At 39.9% G+C, this 27959-nt stretch overlaps 1 protein-coding gene across 1 annotated transcript; it reads right to left on the bottom strand.

The window, feature by feature from the left end:
- Positions 1-736: 736 nt before the first annotated feature.
- sox4b (SRY-box transcription factor 4b) lies at positions 737-5248 on the bottom strand. Its single transcript, XM_039805648.1, has one exon. The coding sequence runs from the start codon at positions 4666-4668 to the stop codon at positions 3412-3414; it is 1257 nt and encodes a 418-aa protein (XP_039661582.1). The 5' UTR covers positions 4669-5248; the 3' UTR covers positions 737-3411.
- Positions 5249-27959: the final 22711 nt, after the last annotated feature.

A 27959-nucleotide genomic window follows, 5' to 3' on the forward strand; every position in this document is an offset into this window, starting at 1 on the left:
TCCAGTATAACTGGGAATGGAAGTGTGCTTTTTCATAACTCAGTGATGAGCTTTCCAAAAGATTATTTGATCATCTGTGGGCCATTTACACTCAGCATAGAAGACAATGTTGTGTTGTGTACAAAAATGTCTTAAGAAGGATGTGCAGACATAGGCAATCCTTTGATGTGAAACTTTGAAAAACAAAGCGTGTTTTTCTAGATGGAGATGTTTGCCACAAAAGGGTTTTACTTATTAATAACTAAACAAAAAACTATAGAAAAAGATCAAATTTTTATTTCACGCTGCCATCCCCACAATCATTGTTGCCTTCCTCTGAAGAAGTAGGTAGTTATTGGTTGGGATGCATATGTTGTCACACAATTGGAGTGGATTTCCCAAAAGCGTGTTCTAGTCATTTATCAGCCTGTGCTTGTTGGTTATTCCATGTTAACCCATTTTGGGAACCAATCCATATAGTAAGGTTTAAAAAAAAGCAGGTGTAGTGATAAGCTGAGTAGATAGCTTTGATGTTTTTTTGTGTTCTTGCGTTGAATACTTACTCTCCTTTTATATTTTTTGGAAAGCATTGCCAAAAGATCAATGCCATGCTTATCAATGCACACAGTTGGTAATGATAATTAGGAGTTTATATGAGCCATTTCTGGAATCCAATATTGGGCATACAACCTTTTTTTGGGGGCCAACTGCTGAATGGCAAAGAGAGATGAAAATAATCAAGAAAAGAGTTGTGGAGTTTCAGTTCCAGCTGATATTTATTTCCTTCCTTGAAAAAGTTCTGTACACAAGTTTATATCAACAATCTGACAGGCAGTGAATGGACACAATTTAGCTGGCATGAGTTTCCCCTCCCTTTCTCAGAGTCTCAAAAAAAGGGTGGTTCCTTTGTTTATGGCATGATTAGAGACAATAAATGATAATTCTACACAGCATATTGCACAGGATGGATGAAAAATAAAGTAAATATATTTAAAAATGCTTTCATATATATATATAAAAAAAAAGAGTCCTGAACTGACCACCTTAAATGTAAGTAAGGATGTGTAAAAGATAGCAGTTCTAGACAGTGCCTGTCCTCGATAGCAACAACGTACATAAACACACAATCTTTTTGCTTTATGATACAGTCAAATATACAAAGATCGAGTTCACGTTTCATCGTTTTTCCTCATTTTTTCATTTTTTTCTGAAAAACACAACAGCTAATAACCTGAATCTGAAATACAAATGCTATTCACCATGCCATAAAGATACTAAAACAATTATTAGCTAATAGTTAGCTGACAAGTAGAAAAGATTATATATTCAAATACAATGAGAAACGCAGAACAAGTAGGTGTTGCGGAACTCAAGTCAGAAATTTGAATATGCTTGGTGTTATCATCCTTGTTGTTTGCTTGCTGTATTGATAGCCTGTTCAATCCAGAGGTTGACTGGCAAATGTGACATCAATTAATGAAAACATCAAGAAATAAGTCAAATTTAAAGCTACAATCTCCTCATTTGTTGTCATAGGCAAGATATCTGACGGGAAATGCAAAAACAAGTGGCTGCTTAAGATAGTGATGCTGTTAAACCCACATGGTCCACAGGAATAGCCTCTAGAAATAATGCATTCCTGTGTCTTTAAGGAGCCTGCAGACTGGCACTGTAAACGTAGAAGGTAGGCAGATACAAAGGCTGGTGCTGCTTTCAAGTGCTGTCGGAAAAATCGTAATTGCATCCTTATAACTTCGTGGTTAAGTATCTCATGTCTGTACTGACAATATGGGTTGTTCAGGGATTGGACATCAAAGAAGTCCTGTCAGTATGTGCTGGTAAAAGTCAAAGAAAGTTTTCCAAATTTGTGAATAAAACACTAGGCTAATTACACACTGAATTCTTATTCCCTTTGCCCGGGTCACTTAAGTAAAAAATACCTTGGTGCCTTTAATTTCTAAAATCAAACAACAGGCACCATAGTGAGTGAAGGTCTATTTTGCTGGCTGTTCTTACAAAAGCATTTGAACAAGCGATACAAGACATAAGTACGAGTTTACCATGAGCACTTGAAGGCAGCATGAAAACCAGCCTGCCGGGGTATTAAAAATTAGGAAATCCAATACAGCTGTATTCGTAGGCTACACACACCGATTGTTGACTCCCCCATTTTCTATATAGATTTGTACAAAAATACACTGAGAAAATAATCAAACTGTTTCCTCTCTTTTAAGTGTCCAAAAAGTGTGTACATTTAAATATAAAATGAAATCAAAAGTTGTGTGTTTTTAAAACTCTAGCCCTTCGCCTGAGAAGGAAATGTGACAGACACATACTGACAAACAACCATGTAAGAAAGGAAGAAAAAAACAGGACTAGATCATGTACAAAGAAATAAAAAATGATCAAGTCAAAATGCTTGGCCCAGTATATAAATACAACATCCCATATAAAATGGCATCTGAATAAATGTACAAAACAAAGCTCAGAAGATGAAAAAAATCGGTGAGGATTTCTCTATAGCTATCATCTGAAATTAAAGAATTTTGGTCCTGAATCGTAGAGAACACGTGTATAAAGTTCAGCACAGATTTGAAGTTGCGTTTGAATCCTGAAGTTTGAAAAATTACAACAGCTGGTGATTATTTCAATGTCCTTTTTTTAAAAAAAAAAGAGAAGAACCGAAAGCGAGCGCCACCAATCTATTTAAATAACCCTAATACTAGTTTTGAAATTGCTCGACAGCCTCACAGAAAATCTCAGCACAAGATAGTGACAAAGTAGGCTATCATGCTTTACATGTTTTCTGCTTTTGAGAAAATATTCGACTTATAAAAAACATCAACCCACCTCGGTTTCATTAAAAAATCCCTCTCGGTGACACACCACAATAAAAAAAAATAAAAAGAAGTCGCACGACAGTCCTATTTCTGTACCTGTTTAGTGGTGAAGTTCACTTGGCGATTGGTAAAAAGTTGTGAAATGTCCCTTTTTTTTTTTTAAAATCAGCAACAATATTGATTAAGTGAACGGCGGACCGCATAACGTGCAAATCAATCACAGTTAAGTTGTTCAGTTCAAAAACAGTGAGCGTTTCACTCACAGGAAACGCAGTCAGTCTTTCCTTTTTCTCTCCTTCTCGTGTTTGCACTCCACTTTTGTGGTGGAACCAAGTCCCCCTGTCCACGCATCCAAAGAAAAAGTAGGAAAAGCACGTTATTCGCTTTAAAGTTTAGCTCTCCAACGATTTGCAGCTCTTGCCTTTATGGACGAGACGGGGGCTAGTTTCAGTGGGGTTTTACTTGCCTGGTGTTTCTTGCCTAGAACACTTGAACTATTACGCCCACTGTACCAGGAACTCCGGTTTCTGCTTGTGGTCATATTTTAGCTCGCAGGACATTTACCTGTCGTTTTGTTTTGCATTTTGCTCACTCAGTACGTGAACACCAGGTTGGAGATGGTGGACTCCAGCCAGTCCCCGGAGATCATTTCGCTGACTTCGGGTGTGCAGTAGTCGGGAAACTCAAAGTGGGAGCCCCCGGAGCCGGACTCAAAGTTCAAATCCAAGTCCCTGTCCAGCACCGAGGAGCCAAAGCTCCCCAGCGACATGCTATCAAAGCTGGGGCTCGGGTTAATGTCGAGCAAGTCGTCCTCAAACTCTTCATCCTCCGAGGAAGAGGATGAGGACGAGTGCGACGAGGCGGAGGAGTGAGAGCCGGAGGGAGTCGGTGAGGAAGCCCGCCGACTGCTGTATGTGTGACCGCCCAGATTGCTGCTGCTGCTGCTGCTGCTGCTGCTGGCGGGGGAGTCAGCTCCCTCCTCCCTGCCGCTGGCCGCGTCCTCATACAGGCTGAGCGGGTCGCTGGAGTCCGCCGAGCTACTGAGCGTCGGGCTGGCCGGGACCACGACGGAGGACGCGGGGCTGACGCTCAAGTTGGCCCCGCTGCTCCCGAAGACGTACACCCGCTTGGGCTTCTTGCCATCCGGTATCTGCTTGGCTGCTGAGGAGACAGATTTCGACTTGTAGAGAGAGTTGTGATGGTGCTCTGATGTGTGCTCAGAGGCAAACGGTGATGCTTTGGTGCTACTGCTGCTGCTGCTGCCGAAAAGTGATTTGTGGGGTCTGCTGCTGCTGCTGCTGCTGGGTGATTTGGATCCATTCTTCCTCGAAGATGAGGATGTCTTAGTGCTGGTGTTGTTAGAGCTACTGTTGAGTTTCTCTCCCTTGTCTCCGTTACTGCCAGGCTTGGAGGCGCTTGATTTGACCTTCTTCCTCGGCCGGTACTTGTAGTCGGGATAGTCCGCCATGTGCTTGAGCCTGAGCCGCTCCGCCTCTCTGATGAAGGGGATCTTGTCGCTGTCTCTGAGAAGCTTCCACCGCTTCCCCAGCCTCTTGGAGATCTCAGCGTTGTGCATGTCCGGAGACTGCTCCATGATCTTCCTCCTCTCTATCTGTGACCACACCATAAACGCATTCATGGGTCTCTTGATGTGACCGCTGGGAGTTTTACACCATGCCGGGTTCTCTCCAAGCTTGTCCCCGGCGGTCGAAGACGCCGTGGAGCCCGGGGAGAGAGGCGAGGCGGCCGGGTCCAGATCCATGCACGCTCCGGAGTCGGAGCTCGAATCTCCGGCAAAAAAGGACAGCGCCTCGGCGGTGCTCTCGGTGTGGCTCATTTTCTGCACCATGTTGCCCAGTTATACACAGAGCGGTGTACTTGCTCTTTCTCTCTCCCTCTCTCCTTGGTCCTCCGATTCACTTTAAAGCAAACTCAGCTCTTTTCTCCCCCTCTTTACAGTTTGAGCGGAGTAAAAAAAAAGCGCAAGAAATAATTCACTCCTGAGATGTGCAGGAAACTCGATAACAGTTCAGTCCAGAGTAGCCTTAAAAGGCTAATGTGTAAAAAAAAAAGTTTAATTTCCAGGTTTTGTGTTAAAACAACACGGACAGTATAGCCCACTCTCCACTGAGTACTCTGTTATCTGTCTCTCTCAGCCTCTTCCTTCTGTTATAAAATCAATTCAGCCGTGTGGTGGCTGAACAAGTCTATGCAGCTGCAGAGCGCAGACTGAGTGCTACACTGTGCACTCGGGCACTTACAGTATGCTCCCAAGTACAGAGTGTAAGGTAAGTGCTTTTCTCTGCATCAGCTCTGTCCCCTCTCCTAGAAACAAAAGCCATGCATGCTGGGGAGGAAAAAAAGGAACCTAGAGTTACACTGTCCGCCTTCCATCTGCAGACCTGCAGTCGAGTTTCAAGCAGCCCTCCAGTCTCGGCCCCCCTTGCTTGTATTTATCCCTTCCCGGAGATACAACGGCGATAAAAATCCACCAATCGGACGCTGTCGCTACCCTGCCTCTGTGCCAAACGCACGCCCTCCTCGGCGCTGATTGGCTGAAAATGGAATCTAATAATAATCAGCGCGTGCAATGAGGAGCCTCGTGTCTGACCTCATTCCAGAATACAACAAGAAACTTCAATTTTTTTAAAGAGACACTGGCTTATGTTATGGAACCCCTTTTTTACTCTCTTACCACCAGCCCATGTGCATACCATTAACATATAGCTATATGGGAAGCTAAGTGTACTTTACCATATGGAAACTTTAACACTGAGCACAGTTTGTGCCACTGTGTTGCCTGGGGGATACTGAATAAAAGAAATGTACCCTGTAATATGTATCTAATTGTCGGTGTTGGTGTTATTAATGGTGCACACCTATAACACCGAAATACGGAATCTGGCGCCAGAACACTTTAAAGCTGTTATGGAGAGTAAAAGCTTAAAGGTCCACCTTTAAAGACACAATATTATGTGTATCCGATGTACTGTATATTTTAAAAAGTGATTACTCATAGGAAAGAGGTTACTTTTACAAATTAATAAAATTTATAATTGTTTTAATTGGTGGTTGTTTGCCCACAGGTGGTCGCTGACCGAGGTCTTGCATCACTGACACGTCGTTAAACAAGACCAGTTCAACAGTTGAGCCTCTCTTAGTGAGCGCTCCACGAACAGGGAAATGTGTCTTGGACACATCATGATCGTTAAGCTGGTGTGTGAAAAGACTCACAGCCAAACTGTCTATGCTCTGCGCTTTCACCTCTCTCTCTCTCTCTCTCTCTCTCTCTCTCTCTCTCTCTCTCTCTCTCTCTACGAGGCGGGTCCTGGGCGGTCCTTTGTCACATAACAAACATCGAACCAACCATCTCTAGCACACCAGACAGAGGAAAGGGGGGGAAAGGGGCGAAGAAGCGAGCATACATACATCCGCACACCTCCAACTGACATCGAGTGCAGTTTTCCGTGGAGTGACACAAACCAGAACGGGTGACAGTAAATGCACGCCACTGCGCTTTTGCGCACACTTCATCCCTTTTACGCACGGAGGAAATTATATCCAATTTACTACCAAACAAGATAGCACTTTTTTATAAACTAAATGATGGCCAGAATTAACAACATTACACATTGTTTCTTTTGTTTAGGGCACATAGAAAATCACAACACTTTTAGACTGTCAACGTTACACTATCCAAGTTATCATAATCATGTTCAATACAAATTCTTTTTTTTCTTCTACTTTTTGCTTATTTTATAACATACCTTCATATATCAGACACCAGTCGCTGCCTACCTTTGTTTCCTCGGGCCTAATGCAGTTTCCCCAACAAAATAATGAGTTTATTTTAACTTTTAAATCAGTAACGAGTTCAAAAAAGGAAAGGAGGAATGAGGAGAAAACAAGCAGAGGCTACAGTGCAGTGTTGGATGGTCGCTAGATGGCGTCGCATAGCCGGAGAGGACTCAGCTCGGCTGTGTTGCAGAGAATTTAGGGAGGGTAACAGAGATCAGACCGAGCATCCAGAACAGTTACCAGGGGTGAATTACATAATGTCTCGCGATAGAGAGGCATCCAAGCGATGCTGTTGTGCAGTGTGTAGGTCTCTGTATGTGTGCGTGGGTGTTTGAGAAAACTATGAATGCCATGACTGTGGTAAGGGAGACCAGACAGTTAAATAAAGGAAAATTAAAGCACTTTTGAAGTTGGTAAAACAAAACAAAAAATCTGCTCCGTTAAAATCAGTCACCACTGTAATTAATTCACCTTCCAAGAGAGCACATTTCTGCACATCAAAATGTCATCAAAATGTGAAATGAATTGGAAATGGAAATGAAAGTAGGTCTGTGTGTGTATGTGACGGAGAGAAAGAGAGTGAGTGATTGAGATAGATGGTCAGATGTTCTGAGTCTAAATGAAAGGAGAGTCAGAGGTGACTCGGATCACCACTGGGAAATTAGTATGAAAGTATATTCACCAATGTTACTGGATGCATTTCACTGGATACAATTATAGTCAATATGGCCTCATATCTGCAGTGCATCCAAGTAAAGCAACGGGGTAATTGGGCTCCAATTTGTGTGTTCATGGAGCAGAACTGCAATGGAAATAAGAATGTTAACTCATACACTCACACCAATGCCATTTTAATAAGGAACTTCAGTAGAACATTATAGCGTGTATAAGTCTATGTTATGGAAGTGGCCATACCTTGTTTGAACAGGATTTAGCATTCAGGAAAGCATACTCTAAATCATACACTAACGTTTAAAAATATACTGTATACATTTAAAGCAAAAAAACAACTCAAAATGGGAATATGTTTAGGTCATTACGAACAGACTGTAAATCCGTAATTAAAGTCATTCTAAAATTTTCAAATATAGTACATCTTCTTAATTATACTTTTTTTTCTCACCTCCAACAAACTCAGTGCACCTGGGGTGACAGCTGGCTGGCGTTTTAAGCTAACACCTTATTCAGTACCTTGAGCAGGTGTCCTCTATTTATTCTATTCTATTCTACAAACCAAAGATAAATAAGACCTTTCACCTAGTTTTGGCTTCATAGTTAACTTGAATACACATGTCTTTTTCTTGGCTGCCTACACTTCTCTGTTTCTAGTTCTTTCTCTCTGTCTCTCCCTCTCTCTCTCAGTGCGCACATTAGTATGCCACACACACACACACACACACACACACACACACACACACACACACACACACACACACACACACACACACACACACACACACACACACACACACACATGACCTGAAAGGATAAGTAGTGCATTCAAACTTTCCTCTCTCTTTCTCTGTCTCTCTCTTTTACTGCCATTGTTCCAGTGAGGTGCAGCTGCCACGCGAGTTGGAGTGGGTCGCGTGCCAACCCTAATCTCAACAGGTGTTCTTTTGGGTGTCTCCCGCAACCCCCTTTCTTTGTCTGTCCTCTTTCTCTGTCTCTCTACTCTTTCCCCTCCCCCTCTGTACTGCACTTTACTAACTACTTCTCTTTCTTTCTAATGTGCTTTTATTTGAATGACCACTATGTTCACTCCTGCCAAAGCATGTTGAACAAGAAATGTAAGAAAATAAATTATTTGCACACAACTACATACACTCCACATACACTATGTTGCACTGTACTAAATAAACATACAAGGAGTTGGGTCGAACAAATCATTAAAGAATAATATAACTGATAAAATGAGTCTTAGATTAACAGATGAATGCAATGATAATGGTGAGGACTATAAAAGAGGGCACATTTTAAAGAAGCTCAGTCCAGTTCTGTGTTTTTTTTCCATCAGGCTGTGACATATTGTGCTGCTTCCATGGCAGTGTCTGTTTTTCTTCAAGTAAATATTTAATTTTGTTTTGGTCTGAGAGTGTGTCAAACTCTTGGTATGTGAGTTTTATTTTGGTAAAGAACTTGATCTCTCTGCCTTTATACAGGCGTAGCAGGAAGTCTTGCTCCCTCTCTGATCTCTCTCACTATCTCCCCTCTTTCTGCCTGTACTCTCTCTTCTCACCCCGTCTCTCATTCACTCCCCTGTCTCTGCTCTCTGCCTTTCCGTCTCTCATCTCTCTCTCTCTCCCTGTTGCTTCAGTTTAGCTCAGCTTGTTTTATTGGCATGAATGTTAGATGAACAGTGTTGCCAAAGCACCCCCATCTCTCTTTCTTTTCTCTCCCCGTGTCCCTCTCACGATAAATCTGATCTGAGGTCATCTGTTATTCAGAAAACTGGCACCATATGGTCAGCCACCCACTCAGAGTACATCCAGTCAGTTTCATGAAAACTTAAAATCTTCCCATATTAAATATTAAAGAAGCGGTACATTAACCGGCTGTTACAAACCCTGCTTAGAGTTTAGCCTGCTCGAACTTTGAATCATAACTAGCGGATCCATTACGAAAGATGTTGACAGAAACATGTCACCTTATTAAAATACATTGCTAAAAACAAAGGGTTATATTCAGACATAATATAAGAATTCAAGATAGGAAATGCAAGAATTTTTATTTTTTTAATTTTTAAGTTTAAAACTGTTTTTGAAATATGATGATATATTACAGTAAAAGGGAAATGTTTAGCCTTGACAAAAACCAATACGTTTATATTAACAATTATCATTCTGCTCTACCACCTCTTGCTGGTTGTCACAGCCACAAGTTGACTTCTATTGCAATTAAAAATATGATGCTTCAGGCGCTACCTTGGTTGCGGTTGCCACTGCTAACCCTGTGTTGTGCTATTGAGGGGATTGGTGGGAATGGACTGTTCTAATGGGTGTTAGTGATGCAAAGAAGTGAGAAAAGTTTTAATTGTTTCAGGATGTTTTTTTTGTCATGGAACTGATTAAATTCTGCGTCCCCATGCATCTCAAGGATGTCACCATCTCTAACACCCTTGAATATTTTCACCGCATAAACTGGCAGGTTGTGTGAATTACCACGATATACCAACCCGACTTACCCGTTTGATGCACATACACACAGAAATTGGCATGGCTTTTTTGTTACAGCTTAATGTTGGCAGTGCAAAAGTTAATCAAGATAACCAGTGGATCTGGTGGTAATAATCACACTTTGACAAAGCCTGCCACTCAAATCACAGACTGTAGGTGCACCGCATACCTGCCTCCTTTAGTGGCTGTAAAGAGATTTAATCAGCGGAAAGAGAAGTCATTCATATATGGAGACTGTGGTGAATTAGAGATGCTGGTGAGAATAAAAGTCTTCACTCTGCCTTCACAACATGACTGCCTTAATTGGATTTTTTTTTTTTTTTAAATGGCATGTGTGCAATTAGAGGTGTCTACTGGTTGAAGATGGTATAATTAAATTGAAACAAGACTAAAAGGGACTCGTGATTTTGGAGATGTGTATGTAGATGCACCTTCACCACTGAAAAAAAAGCCACATGTATAATGTGCAAAGTACACTGTCAACCAGGTGGATGGAAAACAGTGACACTAAAATTGCAATGGCTGATTGGATAACACCCTACGGTGGGGTTGAGGCGAGGAAAAGAAATACTCTACCTCATGAAAACATTATTTCCCCGCATGACAATACGGCCCACAGCATGTATCACTAAAGTACATACAATGAAGCTCTTTGATTTATTATAGTTTTACTGTCATCAAAGTCAATGTTAACAACACAGTCTTTTACAACACTATAACAGACAGATGGCTGGTTACTGTATATATGAAATGTATTTATTCAGTCGTATTTCTACAGCTTTGTTTGAACAGGTGTTTTCAGGCACAGATACAGACAAAGATGCAGACATAAATACACACACACACACACAACACACACACACACACACACACACATACACACACACTCTCAGCAGTCAAAGTCTTATCTTATCCAGAAAGAGCAGCTGCAAAGTATGACCCTAGCTTAGCTGTTAATGATTGGTGGTGTGTATTTGGGACTGTGTGTGTGTGTGTGTGTGTGTGTGTGTGTGTGTGTGTGTGTGTGTGTGTGTGTGTGTGTGTGTGTGTGTGTGTGTGTGTGTGTGTGTGTGTGTACTTATTTTAACCTCACAATCTCTCCTCTTTCTCAACTGACAAGAACTCATTATTAGTGCTCTAGCTTTGATTTGTGAAGTTCAGCAAGGTGAATTTGAACATCTGTTGCCTTTCAAGGTCTTTTCTGTAGGTGAGAGCAAACACGGGCCATGCTGAACTACCAAGGTAGTGATTAAGTGGAATACACCCAAACACATCCACGCATTGAGCAGATAAATATGTGACAAACCATTGGTAACACTTTATAACAACATCATTAATAAATGGCAAATTGATAGTTATTTAAACTTTATTTTATAGTTATTTTACTGTTAACAAACAATAAAATTATGATTTAAATGCTTACTAATTATTAGTAATGTTATCGCCTAATTAATGCTAAGTTTATACATGTAGATAGTAAATACATTGTCAATGGTTAATAATTGTTTTGTAAACCATCTAAAAACATTATTTGGATGACTATTGTAAAGTTGCAACTAATGCTTGTAATAATATGTTAATGATTATTAAATGGTTTATAAAGCATCAAGTAACATTGATTTGGCCCCATCTATAAAAGAGATGATTATTTGATTATTTGTACATTGATAATATCTATCCTAATAATGTTTATAGATGCTTTACAAACAAAATTATTAACCATTAACAAGATATTATATTCATCAGATGCAACTTTATAATAACCATCCAAATAATATTTATTGGCTGTTTATAAACAATTTCTTAATGATTAACAAATACTCAATATAATACATAAACATTTTGTGATGTGAGCAAAAACAAGCTGTTGAAATAAGAAATTATACTACTATTGTAACTACGGTAATAATTAGTAAACATTATTAATTATTATTTAGTTGTGGTTCACAATAAAATAACTATTAACTTAAGTTTAATTAACTATCAATTTACCATGTATTAGCGATGGTTATTATAAAGTGGTACCAAGTCTTTCATTTTTAGAGAATTTCTGCAAAGGCTTTGCTGAATATTTCATGACTATATTTTTCTAAAAGCCTGAGACAAATTTTCAGCATAAATAGGTCTGTATGTCTGAAATAGTTTACTTAGTTTTTATGTCTTGCGGCATAATATTATTGCCCCAAAATGTGCTTGTTGCATAGCAACACTGTAAGCTTCAGAGGCATGCATAACTTAACTTGAACTTACTGTAACTTAGATAGATACAATATATTTCTGTCTCTATATAAACAGATGGAACCTGGGTGGCATAGCAACATAGTCACAGCTATGTATGGCACACATGCACATAATTACCAATATTTAAGATACTTAAATAGTCTGCTCTAAATGAAGCAGTATTGTGTTTAACTCAGGTGTATGCGAGACATATTGGATGGAAAGTTTTTAGCACAATAACCTCTGATTCAATTTGAACATTTTCTCAATTACATTATCATGTAATGTATGTAAAACTAAAACGTTTGATCCTAACAGAGTGACACAAGGACATAATGAACAGGCTGTAGCAAGATGTAAAAGGCTCAGGTTGCCGACAAAGGAGAGTTAACAGTGCTACACATTCAAGTGGCACATGCATATTTAAGTACTTCTGACATTTTGCATCTGACCTTCATGTGGAAAGGGCCACAGTGTGAGACACCATGTCCTCTGTCACTGCAGCAGGTGACTGGTCACCGCAGAGACTACTTCAATCTGCCATGCAAGGTTGTGGCTCAAATCAGAAATGAATGCGTAAACAGTGGGATGTGTGTGCCTCTGTGTGCATAACTGCATTTATGTATTTGTGTGCATATACCTGAGTTCATCTGCTCATTTATGTGTTTTATTTGTGTGGTTGGGCAGAAGTGTGAGGTTTGTGCATGTTCATCTGTGTGTATTTACATACAAATAAATGTGTGTGTGTGTGTGTGTGTGTGTGTGTGTGTGTGTGTGTGTGTGTGTGTGTGTGTGTGTGTGTGTGTGTGTGTGTGTGTGTGTGTGTGTGTGTGTCCAGTCAGAGGTGACCAGTTGTCACCGAGCTCTGACAGAAACCAGGTATCACAGAGACACAGTGTCACCTTGTCTCCTCCAACCTTTACTCCTGGGAGCCTGTGTGTGTGTGTGTGTGTGTGTGTGTGTGTGTGTGTGTGTGTGTGTGTGTGTGTGTGTGTGTGTGTGTGTGTGTGTGTGTGTGTGTGTGTGTGTGTGTGTCATAACTCTCTTGAGATACCTTCTAACCCAACCCAGGCAGACTGCATGGCTGACACACATGGAAGGGTCTCGGAGTGAACCTCAGGTGATGAGGCGACAGCATGTGTGTGTGGTTCACATCTCTTGAGATTAACTACCTCCTCTAGAGAATATATGAGACACATACACACACACACACACACACACACACACACACACACAGACAGCTGGTTTTGACATAACAAAGGTTGAGCTCTGCTCTTTCAGGGGCTTGATGGTGCAGTCAGTCAATATCAGGGCCAGGGTCAAAGGAATACAGGTAGCGGGAAATGATCGTTGGAGAAAGAAAGAAAGAAAGAAAGAAAGGGAGTGCAGTTCAGATGATTCTGACAGACACAGAACATTTTTTAATAACTGTTAGTGTTACAATGCTCTACAATCGTTTTACCGTTGTTGACATTTTATTGACATATTATACACAAAGATACAAAATGGATCAGGGGTTATACTCACAAAACCTCTAAAAGTAGCTCCTAACTGGCTGAGTAGGGAAACTTCTGAAAATGGGACTCATCGTGTCAGTGTTTTGAAAAAATACAATAGTAATTAACTTTTAAAAGCATATTTTGATGTTGTATGTGTCAATAAGAATCAGCTTACCAGCAAATCGAAAAACTCCCAAAACACGGGAGGTGACATGCCTCTCCAAGACTTGGCACTAGAAAATTGCACTTGCGTTGTTGATGAAATATCTCACTGTCTGTGAAAATTGTTCTGAAAACCAAAAACCAAAATAATCAATTTAAATTTCATCTAATTCATTCTTTCATTTTTTTTTTCAATTCAATTTATTTTAAACATAATTTGTAATTTAATTCAATTCATTTTGTTATTGAACTTAATTTACTATTATTATTATTGTCATTAGATTATCATCATCATTGTCATTATTTCTAAATGAGCTGAGTTTTGTGAAATTAGAGCTAAATTATATTGCATTTTGTTTTTCACTTTTAGAGTTTCCCTTTGGGTTTCTTTAACAAGAATGGATATGATTTCTATTCTCTGTCTTCCAACATATTAGAAACATATTGGCTGTAATATGTCCTCCATCCAGCAAAGTGACAAAGTGCTTTCTCACCAATTACTGACTGCCATCTCCCTCTTCACACCTGGCAGGCATGAGGATGTGGCTGACAACGTGTATGTGTGAGTGGCAGAGAGAGAGGTAGAAGCGAGAAAGGAAAAAAATGAGAGCCACGCAGATTAAGTCAGAGAGAGAGGTTTTAAAGAGGTTGTCACTTGTGTTTACATTTCCTCAGTCTTCATCAGGTGAATGACATATCTTCGTCTCTGTGATATCACACTGCTGTTAACCTTCTCAAATCTTGTTCTGTTTTTTATTCTCGGAACTATGTTTGCTCTACTCTAGAATCAGCAAGGTTTGACTTATACAAATTTTTATATTTTTTTTCATATTGGTGCCCTCTTAGAAATATCTTCTAATCTACTTTATTTATCAATAATATACTACATTGTGATTCAGCCTAGAAGTTTAAGTTCAGTAGTGTCCCATAGTATCGTACATGTTTGGTCGTGATAAACTAGTATTGCATTAAATACATTAAACATAGATAGAAACAAGGTAGTTAACACAAGCAGGGATAGTGATCATTGGTGAATAGAGCACAGTATTCAGAAACCCAACCTTCATCAACAGGAAATAGAGAAAAAGAGAGGATTGCCCACACTGATAAACAGGTAGTCTCTGGCTTGTACAACACAAAAATATAATGGCAGTGACTGTTTCACACTTAGCACTTAAGATGTTGCCACTATTACACAAAACAAGAGTTTTAAGGATTGTATACAAAGTCAAGACCCACATCTATTTCCAAATGTATTTTAAAATCACAACCTGAGTTTTCAATTTTTTGAATGGTTCTATTCTTAAAATAATGAGGAGTTGTACGTCTAAAAGCCTAAGATTCTTAAAAACTAACATCCTGTTTTCTCAGTATTAGTCTGAAAGCTGAAGGCCATGTGTCAGCAGTGGGTGGACTGAGTCTTAGTCTGTTGGCAATACAAGCTCAATAACCACCAGCTGTTTAGACCAGTGATGCAGCATCCATCTGTCTGCTTAGCTTCTGTCCTGACAAAACACTTGAACACACTCATGTACTGTAGACACATACATTTGATACACACATTCTCTCATAGAAACAGAAAAACCCACTTTTAGTCACACAGTTTGTGACAGGCTATAGGTGACTTTCCTCAGCAGAAGATTGCAGTTAGATTTTCTTCCCATTTTACATGCTTGTTTCTTTAGATGTAAACATTACTCCAGCTGTACTCTCAGTGCAAATGAAGTGAAAACAATGTGTCAAACTGTTTAAGTTGGAGTGCAGTTGGGTGGTGTTGTCCCGTAAATCGTCTCAAACTGCAGACGTGTCTCCCAGCTCAGGTGTGCACACACTTTGACAAGGCTTCCCTTTCACTGAAGAAGACCCGAGGCTTTCTTCAGTAAACGCAGCCCTGAAGGCACAGAGCTGCACCCTCGCCAGATCGGATGAGGACAAGAGAACAAGAGTTTACAGAGGAACAAGGATATGAAAGAACAAGTTGGACAAGACTTTAGAAAACAAACAAGAACAATTTAAAGGATGCAGGAAGAAAATCAAACAGAGAAGAAGAAATGATCTCCCTTCGCTGAACACTTACATGTGCAGAAGGTAGAGAACAACAGGTTAAAAGCTGAATGGAAAGATTTTGACAGTAGAGGACATGAAAAAGAAGGAAAAGCAGAAAGACTATTTTTTGATGGAGGAAAATTACAAGATCAGTGCTGCCTGGAAGGTGGACAACCACAGAATAAGAGCAGCCATGTAAAAGAGGTCAGGGTGGAGTGGACCACCAAGCTAAAGAAAGTGGTGGACAGGTGGCTAAATAAATTCCAAAAGCTGGAACAGATAGTGAAAGAAAAGGAGACAGAGATCAGGCAGGTCACTAACAATAGGGAAGCTCGCACAGAGGCGCATCTGCAGACTTTGGCACCGCTGAGTGTAAAGGAGAAAGAGCTGAATCATCTGGGAAAAATGAGAGTCCATGAGCTGAAAGGTGCTAGAGGAGATGTGACCCATGAAACAGAAGGAATGGATACAGAGGGCAAGCAAGGCTGAGGAGGAGATCAAACTGCTGATAGTGCAGCAAAAATCAGCTTCAGGCATTTGTTGCTTCATCTGGTCATTTTGCTTTGGAATACTGACTTGTTGAATTCTAGCCGCATGTCTACGAGTGCTTCACAGCAACCCTTTGGGAAGTGAAATAAAAACATATTCGTATCCTCTTTTCAGGAGCTCAGAGAGGGAGGCAGAGAAGAAGAAATTGAGCTTCTGGAGCTTTAACAGGGAGAAGAAAAACAGTGAAATCAAGTAAGGTGGAGGAAGCTGCTGTTTTTAAGGTTTAGGCTGGACCGCAGTAGATGATTCTTCCTAAATAAATCCCTGACCTAGACTGCATCTTTTTGACAAGTACATTGAAACCACATGCACTCTCAAATTCCCTTTCACTCTGGGAGGATGCAAACCACCAAACACTACTGCTACGGTTTTACTTTCAGCTTTTAGATCTTAGATCTGATTATTTGCTGATTTCAAGGGATGATTCAATGCAAAGTTATTCCTGTTTACAGTAAAAGTAATAAGAAATATTGTGCAGTTTAAATGTTGTTATTTTGCACAGAGGGGGGATTTTGAGTCATATCCTGCATTCCCATGGGCTGACAGCCTGTCCCATTAGGTCATAACTGTTAGCCTCTGATGTTGACATACAACACATTTTATGCCAATATTGAGGTACTGTGAAGTTATTAGTTAAGTTTTTACTATTCTTATGTCTGGTACAAAATGTACACCTTTGTAAGGTGTACAGTACAAGTACAACAAAAACAACCATGATAAATAATGGTTCTATTCCATAAGGTGATATCAAAAATGGAAAAAGTGTTCTATAGTAAGCTGTTAAATACATTAAATCCTTCATTGTTTTCTCTTTCATTACTGTACACAAATATTAATGGACATTCTGTGGGGAGGTCAGTAATCTATAATATGTGCCTGCTCCTTTGCAACAGAACTCATTGTTATGGACTGCATTTGAGCCAAATTACTGTAAAATGTTTGTAATAGAAAATGATCTTCTTTGGGGAAATGTTGCAACCTTTATTATCAATTTAATATTAGAATGATTCAATTAGTGATTCATTTGATATTTAATTATTTGAACAGTTGCAAACTATTAAAATGGCTCCAATTAACTCATGTTGGGGCCAATGATTGGGCATCTAAGTTAGCAAAAACCTTTTGTACTCCGTTAATCAGCACGCAGAACTCAGACAGTGCACAAGAGATGGTGAAACTCCAACAGGAATCAACACAACTCTGAGATACTCCTTTAAAAATCAAGGTGCCTAGAACCAATGAGTGCCCCTAAAAAGTGGGTAATTGGAGCTGTTAATACTAGGTAGGTAAAAATTACTCACATATGTATGTGCTCTGGATGGTATTATAATCACAAAACAGCAGTCTTTCTCTGTTACAGCCTAAACTAATCCTAGCACCTATAGAGTTGAGCTGAAAGACAAGTGGAATAGTAAGCACTCTTCCCTCAGAAGAAGAGAGCGGAAGAGATGAGAGGAAAATAAACGGCTTTGTCTCTACTTTGACTTTATCCTCAACGTCCTTCTTTCTGTCCGTCTTTTTATGCTGGACACTTCGGAATCAAGGGCCAAGAGATTTCCCCAGATGAGCAGGCAGACACGGTAGTGTTTCATATAGAAAGCTCTTTCCATCTCAAGTTTTTTTTTTTAAATCACACAATTTTGTTCCTAAGGTGACGTAGCATATCACAAGTTCTTCCTGGTTCTCTTACGGTTCAAATAGCTGACAAAAGGAAGTTACAATGTGCTGCGGTGCAGAGTTATACATAAACACTTTTGTTCTCAGATTAAAACACTTCCATTACTCACACTACATGTTTATGTGTTTATCTGTAGAATTATTAAGTGCTTATCAGTAAACAGGAATAAACATCTGTTTCTTATCCAAGTAAACATCGGTTTATAGGCTAAGGTACACTATGAACGCCTAGTCTTCTCTATGTTCTGCTGTAATCACTCCTGATAGTTGAACAGTTAAGAACATAGACTGTATAAGATAGGTTGACACACAGTAATGTCATGAGAAGATATGTCACATTTGGAAAGTACAGACTGTAATAGAAAGAATGACTAAGCAAGATTCTTGGGATTAGTATTTTTGACTATATTTTTATATGGCTGTGTGTGTGTGTGTGTGTGTGTGTGTGTGTGTGTCTTGTGCATTCTCTAAGCTGATGACTGCTGTATCCACACCCACTCAAACCCCCACTTACCATCCCACAAATACACAAAAGACTGTGGTGACAGTGATTGATAGTTGATTGATGGCCTCAGCTGATTGCTGTAATACAAAACTGCAGCCAGCCAGCTACACACCACACACACACACACACACACACACACACACACACACACACACACACACACACACACACACACAGACAGTTTCTGCCAGTCTGCCACCACAGAGTTAGCAACAGTCTGCGTTTTGCTTCCCTCACTTCTCCAAGCCAGTCGCTCTGCACTGCGGCAGGCAGGGGAAGCAGACACACACTCTCACACACACACACACTCTCTTCTCTACTCCACTCCCATATTTTTTGGAAGGGACGAGACGAGGAGCAAGCAAAAGCAAGACAGCACGGCGTTTCATATTTTTAAACAGAGAGCTGCTGTAAAATCCAGAAGACATTTCAACGATTTGGGTTTTCCTGTCTTATCTCTTGTGAAGAAAGTTGTTTCAAAGAGATTGGGAGTATCGTCATTACAAAAGGAATATGCACAATTCAGCCAAAAAAAAGAGACACACAAAGTGGGAAGAAAGAAAAAGAAATTTGGACCTATGTGGTGGATTATTGGAAGCGAGCGAACATGCAATGTTCCAAGGGTCTTTGACTTTTTTGGATGGAAGTGAGAAGGCAGGAGCGATGCCAAAGGTTTCTTGCTGCTCTTCTATGAAAACCCTCTTGCAGATGACCCCTTGGTCTCTGGCTATCCTCAGTCTACAGCTGCGTGCTACTGCTGATAAAGCGATGGAAATCTCCCGCTCTCATTCCAGGATATAGATGCAGCCGGGCCTTGTGATTGTGCAGATTCTGCACTGTCCACAGGCAAGATAAATCATATCCAGTGCAGCGGTATCCAGCTGTCCAGCAACCGGCACCCAGCCCGCAGAAATCACAGCCCCAGTGGAGGAGAAGGAGAGGCAGAGAACGGTGGAATGAATGAATGGAGGGAGAGAAACAGAGGAGCTTCCAGACAGGGTGACCTACATTCAACACTGTCTGGACTCAAAGACAGAGTGAGAGGGAGAGAGAGGGAGGGAGAGAGGGAGATGGAGAGATAGAGAGAGAGAGAGAGAAGGAGAGAGCCAGCAGAAACAGAAAGCAAGAGGATGAGATAGCAGAAAAGAAAGAGGAAAACGAGAGAAGAGAGAGAGATACAGAAACAAAGAGAAACAGAAAAGTGTGGAGACAGAACGAGGAAGCTGATCCTCAGCCGAGACCATCCTGCCTTTTCCCTTTTGTACATTCACTCATGCTCTTTTGGCTCCCTTCCTCTTCCTATATTCCCTTTCTCCTTCTACCTGCTGTTCTGCTGCTTTTTCTTCATTAATCAGCCATTGTCTGGAGTGTCTGGGGGAATGCAGCTGCCTGTGGTGTAACCCCAGTCTGGGGCACACAAACAGGCAGAGAAACAATCATTCAGAATAGTCACTTTTCACACTTCTGTTGTTGTTTTTCCTGTGCTCCTCATCCTTCTCTACAAGCTTTTTTTCCCCTTTGTCTCTTCATCTCCTCCAATTGTCCCCCCTTCCTTTCTTTCTCTCTGCTTCCCATTCTTTAACCCTCTTTCCGCCTTGTCCAACCACCCCATAACCCCTCCCCATCCACATTTATATCTCTCCCCCCTTCTTCTCCTCCTCCTCTTTATCTATCTCTGGGTAGCTCTAACAGTATTTTTAAGGTGGATTACTTTGTCTAGTTGCATGCTGTTATCTAGCATCACTGGAGGGGAAGAACAGCACCAAAGCAGCAGCAGCAGCTCTATCTGTCTGTGAGCCAGCCTGATTGGTTTTTGGATGGAAAGCTGTCCATCTGAAAGCTAGTGTCTTACAAGCTGGTTCTCACAGCTTTTTGTAGCTGAGCTCACCGTTGGTACAGTAAGATGGTAACTTCAAGTGCGACTGCATGGGTTTTATACTGTGCCCTACTACAAGGTTCCAGACTGGCTTTTTGACTTAGGGATGGCTTAGCTCTCCTTCTGGCTGTCTTGTCTATTAATCCATTTATGTGTTCTTGCATACAAGCCCAAATATTGAGGACATTATTCCCTGCTGTAACCACAATCCTCCACCTTGTCTCTTTCTAGCTTTCCCCCCTCTTTCTCACAATTTCCTTCTATCTCCCTGCCTCCTTCCTACTCCATCCCTTCCCTCCACACATGTCATTCCTCAGGGATCAATGTTAAGGACATGAGAGGGGATTGCAGTTGAAGGGGAGGAAATGACATGGGTAATGGAATAGGACACACAGGCACCTGTCAGGGAAAATCAAGGGTGGCGAGGGGGAGGAAATTAATTATTCATGAGACAGAATGACACTGCTTTCACCTTCTTGAATAAGCTTCATGAAAAATTCTATGTTTCCTTAAAGTCTTAAAAAGGGGAATTTATGTGTTTGTAGCTCCCCTTATTTCGGCAGCATTCATAGGAAGAGCTTTTGGTGAAGAAATTTCATTTTGAAATCATTGAGATATTGCTGGCTTAATTTTCTAATTTTGTACTTCTTGTGCTTCCCCAAAAAAATTAATACTGAGATAATCTTTCATACATTTCATATTTTGAAAGAAATTTGACTAAAAGTGAATGTCTTTGCTGCAGACATGCATTTATGATGCCAGCGTCATACTATGCTCTCTCCAATCTCTTTTTGGTTTTGCTCATGCAACAGTGCCTAAACACATGTTCACACACCACTGATTTATTTGGGTTTTACTTATCCTCTGTAAAACACATATTACTGTTTAAATAGCATTTACTGTAAGTGACAGAATGCAACAGAAGTAAAGTCAAGTATAGAATTTGCCCCAATGTATTGTTGCATGTATATTGGTATCAGAAGAATACAGTGGCCAACACCAACATGCAGGCAAACATACTGGCAGCACAAATAAAACTACTGCTACTACTACTAGGCAAACATACAAATAGATAGAGACAACACATTATACATTTAAGTTATCTTCATGTGAACATTTACATTGAAAACTATTAAAGATACATATGTGCAAGAGCTTTACATTCATCAGTACAGATTTTACTGCGTGTTTTCTACTGCTCTCCATGGTCAGGACGGTGCACACTTTGCCCTGCCTCTGATCTGACATCTTCGTTCGAGTGCTATTTCCCCTTTTTGTAGCACTGTGGTAGACTAAATTATTACTAACCCGCTTCCGCTCACTGTTACCCTGACAGATTCTTGCTTGCCACGGTTGACAAGCTTGTTTAGGACACTGTGCTCTTTCTATTACAACATAATAAGGTTGACCTTTACATAAACATGCATCCAATGAACCAGTAGCATCCCCCACTGTCCATACTGCAGTCTTCCAACATCATATGACAGGTCCATTGTTTGTAAATGGCAACTACACAACACATCCCTTGCTTTAAGCCACTTACAGTGAATCACATCTATTTGTGTGTGGTGTTTGCTGTCTTTCCATGTGTCAAAATTCCACACTACTGCATGCATTAACATGTCTACTTCTGTTCTTTTCACTTTTATCTTATACACTGTTCTAGCCTGTAAATGTCTCTATAATCATGGACAAATTGAAGAAAACCTTCAGGATTGGAGTTACTTCAACATTATATAGTGCATTATCAGTGGTTGGGCTTGTTCCTATTGTAAGTAGTACATGACAAACAACGCCAGCTGTCAATTGTAGTCCAAAAAGTGCTGCAAAAGTGAAGATCTTCTCCACGACTTGGTAGAAGATGGCGGAGTGCTTTGTACCTCTTAAAGGTAATGACATCTATTTGTGGAATGGCGTGAGTGAGGTACTCTAGTGTCTCTTTTTTTGTATCCTTGCCATATAGCTGTACTTCCTTGCCCAGTCATTTTCTATATGACATTTTCTCAGTGAATAGTGGATGGTTTTCAAAAGCTGCTCTATAATTAAAAAAAATGCATGGCTGTCAGCTTCATTTTTTATCTTCTTTATTTATCTTTTCCATTTCTGAAAAGCTGACATTTTCATATGATACGGTGTTCACTTGACAGCAGTGGTTTGTTTCAAACATTCCGTTCCGTTTAGTATGTTCAGTTTTTTGTATATTGGACCACACTGTAACTTTAGTGGGGATTATTGCATCCCTCTTTTTAACCTGTCGTCCCTCTTCTCCATCCCCCAGTAGTAGAGAGCGTGTAGAGGCAGAGGGTTGTTTGCCCGTACACGCATACAGTCTATGGGTTTAACACATGCCATTAACCAGTTTTCGCATCCTGGGAAAAACACAAAACTTTCACTCAGGAAATGCGTGTCGTGTCCCGGGAGTGTTTTAATCCAAACCACAATCTTTTTTTTTGTCTTAACTAGTCGTTTGGGTGGTAAACTGACCTCTTGTCGCTGAATGACGCTCACACTTTGTCAGCTAAACTCAACTAGCAACAGCCTCCGAAATGACCGACTCTTCATGGTGCTTCTCGCGGTCTCTACATTTAACTGTAGAGACCGCTAAACTTAACTGTGACCGGTCGTCACATGACCAGCCAGCGGTCGCCTAATTTCATAGGATATCATACAAATTGGTGTGCATATGTTTTCGTACAATATCATACAGACCCGTTCATTAGAATGTGATCAATATGCCAAATTTCTTCTAATTTCAATAGACCTTTAAAAGGTACCGTGCTATCACCGGAGACAGTATAGATCGTAAAATTTGTATATCATTTAACATGTTTCATTCTTAGATACAAAAGGTCAAACAAGCATTCTGAAAGTCCAAAGAGTTGTTAAATCAATCTCAATTTGTTATCAGTGAAAAAAAGTGACATAAGAAATCTTGTCTTCTTTATGCGTTATTCATAATGTCCCATATTGTTTGATGTTAGGAATAATGGCACCCCGGGATTTTAACTTTGGTACAGTCATGTTCATGAATTAAATCTATGGTGAATTGACTGTTGAACATTACACTAATAAAGCATTAATTTTCTTCTCTTTCATAAGTCACGTCTTTCACATTAAGCTGCATTTCCTCCCCATGTTTGGTACTTTTCTGTTCTCAGTAGGTGGTCAAGTGCTGTATTAAATCCTCATCATATTCTTTTCTATCTCACTCATCTGCTTGTAATATACCAAATTTCCCTCTTAATGTTATTTTTCCTACTCAGACGTGTGAGCAGAGATTGTTTTATTATGTGAAATGCTAGACAATGACAAGCTCTTCACACTCAATAATAGGAGTTATTCTAAATATATGTTAAAATGAAGACAAAGTCATCTTTATATGAACTGTTCACAGGTCTCCTGCCAACTTCTGATTCTTCCCAGTTATATTTGTGAAATCTGCATCTGCTGTGTGAAAGTGGGGAACTATTGTATTCAAATGTTGTGATGGATTATTACAGTGACTTTGATAGCTATAAAGTTACGTCTGACATATTAAACTGGGGTACAAAAATACTAGTCACTTCAGTTCCTTACTAAGGTCTTGTACCTACCTTCATTCAGCAGAGCACAAGAAGAGATTGTCTCAGGGTATTATATTAAGCAATTTAGGTTTTAATACTTGTCTTTAATTAACAGCCAATGCTTCCAGTGAGGCGAGCGCTAATCACAGTGTACCAGGTAAGCTGTTGTTTGCTCTATTTTGCACACAACCAAGCATATCCAATTGCAATCTTCTCTTTATATATAATTTGATCAATTTGTATTTTAATGGATAAATTAGAAGAATTGTACCCAGCACCTGTCTCCAGAATCTGTGAAAAATGCAATTAATTAAAAATGAGTTGACAACATGCTGATTTTGTCAGTGATGTTTTTGTCTTTCTTCTGCTGCACATGAAGACAAGAGTAAAAGCAGTATGAGAGTCGAAGCTTTTAACATTAACATTAACACTCTTTTTCATCATGTATCATACATGCTCCATAACAACTGAAATTATGAAATTGCTGAAAGCATCACACTTCCTTTACAGATTTGTTTTCACACATTAATTTCTTATTTTTTTATGTTATTTTTGCTTTCCAAATAAAACATCCAACACATTTTAAAGTGGTATGTTACTAATTTGTTAAAAAAAACAACAACTTTGTTTTGTGTTTTGACACGCAAGAATATTAAAATCCTCTGTGCCAGAGGTAATTAAAATAGTCCCTTGAAAGTGTTGATGTTCTTCAGCCATAAAGCCCTCTTTGTCACTGTTTCTGCAGCCGTCTCTCTATTCCAGGGGGTGAGAAGCTGGTCAAACCAGCTTTAACTTTTAAACCACTGACTCAACTCAGTGACTCACACTCCCATGGTGTTGTGTCAATAGATAAAGAGATAGCACATTTGAACTCAAATGGAAAAGACATACATGCAGATAAACACACACCTCATGTTTCTTATGTTTTGTGTGGGGTGTACACATTATCAACTGTGTGAAACACATAACAGAACTGTTTATTCACTGAAGTTCAGTTCAACTGATCTAACTGCTGCATTCCTGTGTACTGGAACATTTAACCTGCATTCTGCTTTGAAACGTAATATGATTTCAGCTCTCTTTTTGGTTGTATATATTTTGGTTGGCTGTATATATATATTTATTTTTAAAGAAATGGGTGAAAATTAAATAATAAAGAAAACAAAACTTGAATTAATTTAATAACATTTTACAGGGCAATGACTATGTAATCAAATACATCTTGGTAAAATGAATAGACTTAGTATAATAATAGTAATAATAATAATAATAATAATAATAATAATAGTAAATTAGCAAGCATTAAACTGGGGTTTGTTATGTGGGGGAGGGGGGGGGGCGCATAGACTACAAAATCTGATTGATCATTTGACAAACTAAATAAAATATAACAAGGTGAGACAACCCTCTGCTCTGCACACCCTAATCAAAGTCATTCTGTTGGAAGTGTGCAAAACTACAGCTTATGACAATAAAATCTTTCTTTAAGTGCACTCTCCTGTGTATCTGCATCAAATATAGGAACAGTGTTGTTACCAGTAAAGAAAAGAATAATAATAAAAAGTAATAATTAATTTACATCTTACAATATGAACCCCTGATCTTATTTTTCTGGATGGCAACCAGTGTTAAGGTGCAATACTGCCACCTAGGCTGGGGTCGCTGATCTGCTCAGTCGCTTTTAAAGCTATCGATGGCCGCTGTTGTGACTCGGGTGCTGGGTATGATATGGTCTGTTTCCCGACGCTTCGTTAAACTGCCGTTAGCGTCGTAAGCACCAGGCACTGGAGTTAAGTTCTGGCTGGGTGGATTGCTGTAATGAAAGTGGCTGGCTGCTAGCTGACTGGGGGCTAACGGTAACTAGCTAGCTATATGTCCCAGGGCTGTTGTCAGCTGTCATCCCGACTAAGTCTCTCTGCGCCGGGGGAGTGAGGCAGACAGACCAGGGTGTGCTAGCTGGCTAAATTAGCATTTCATTAATTGTCTCTATACAGCCAACGTTAACGTTACTAATTAATTTATGCGTGGGTTAGACCAGTACTGTTAACCGTGGTCAAAACAATCATACTAAAAATAACTTTGAGCATGCTGAACGATGTTGTAACCCTATAATGTTACCCACCAAGCATTAGCATTAACATTAGCTACTTTTCAACCAGCACATCGTAGTAATGTTAAGCTGGATCGATATTGAAATTTATCAATAAAAAAGGTCTCTGTTGTATAACTGTGTTGCAAAGTGGCATGTAATCAATCACAAAATGATGCTGTGTGGCAAAAAAAGCAGTATTACAGTTACAAGTTTTTTTTTCTGTGACATTGTATGATTTACAATTACTCCTGAACGTATCATCTGGGTGCCAGTGTCCTGACGGAAGTTACAAGTAACTAGACAGTGAAACTGACAGTCGACAAAAAGAAACGACCCGTGTCTGAAAATAAAATAACAGATTTCTCTGGGTTTGAAATTTGGTGGAAATATTTTGGATAGTGTAAGTACACAACTCATAAAAATATATAACATAGGTATGGTCGTTTTTAAACATTTTAATGCAGAAATGTTACATATTGTACCTAAAGGAAAACCATGGACAGAATAAAAGGAAAGTTGTGATGTACGCAAGTTTTTACATCACCATGTTCTCTACAGCTATGAAGAAAATGTGTTGTAGTCATTGTTGGAATTATTATGATCGAGAAAAGTATACAAATGTGTACATTGTTGAACATGTGCTAAGTTAAGTGTCCACTGATGACATAAAAGAGTTTAGGCCTGTGCTGGGCTTGAGCCCCTAGCAGCCCCGTCCCAATTTAACCCCTGATTTTTAGTAATTCTCTTTGGCAATACTGTAGCCCAAAGTTGTACCTAATATTTTCATAATGCCAACCACAATGAACCAGTACTGGTTACAGAATCCGTGTTTTAATCTTTTTACAATTGCAAAACTAGTGAGTGTTGCTTGTGAGTGCGTATGTGAGTGTGCATGGATGTGTGTGTGTGTGTGTGTGTGTGTGTGTGTGTGTGTGTGTGTGTGTGTGTGTGTGTGTGTGTGTGTGTGTGTGTGTGTGTGTGTGTGTGTGTGTGTGTGTGTGTGTGTGCTGGTACGTGAGCATGCAGGTAGGTAAAAAGTTGATAAATCTATTTACTTTTCTCTTAGGGGTTTTTGCCTGTAAAGACACATGCACACAGAGCAAGGGCATGTAGTCAGGTAAGCATTCCCATGGCATATTCCTGGGAGAAGACGATGTAGACATACTGTATGTTGACAGGTGAGAGGGAATACTAATATGTATGGTTGTGGGAACACTGCGGCAAAGTGTAAACACAGATTAAAAACAGACAAACCTGGAAACCAGCCTGGAAAACAACATGATCACGTACACGGATGGTTGGCAGTTTACCCTCTGTGGTAAGTTTCATCTTAACTACACTTACAAAGTGTGTTCTCAAATACTGCGGGGCTTTACAGGCATATGCACACAATAAGAACATTAACATATACAGCACACTGGCTTTCATGCACAAATGCACACTTACACACACTCACTAGCACACACCTTTCCCAGAATATCTCATATGGACTCATTAGGGGCCAGTCTATCGCCACCTGTGCACTGAAAGGCCCAACGGACCAGCTTTGACACTAACAATGGACAGGAGCTGTCCAGGGACACAAACACACACACACACACACACACACACACAGACACACACACACAAACACACACAAACACAAACAGGGTGTTGGCTATCATGCACACGTGTCAGGCAGTCAGGGCCAGCTAAGCTATCTGCAGCTTATGGATAGCAATAGAGAGACTTCACCCACTGACTATAATTTGTATGAAGACACACCCCTTTATATACATTAAAATGTATGCATATACAGTACTTCATCTTCATAGCACAATTATGTAATTAAGAGAAAAATTGGAGTAAAACAATATTACCATATTATTTTTATAACACCTAATCTTATAACAAGAACAGATAGTTTTGGGCCTGTGTCCTATTCTTTTACATTTAGATGGGGCCAGTTGTATAGACCTATGGGTTAAATGTCTAGAT

The sequence above is a fragment of the Perca fluviatilis genome, chromosome 7 (assembly GCF_010015445.1).
Source record: "Perca fluviatilis chromosome 7, GENO_Pfluv_1.0, whole genome shotgun sequence".
NCBI lineage: Eukaryota > Metazoa > Chordata > Actinopteri > Perciformes > Percidae > Perca > Perca fluviatilis.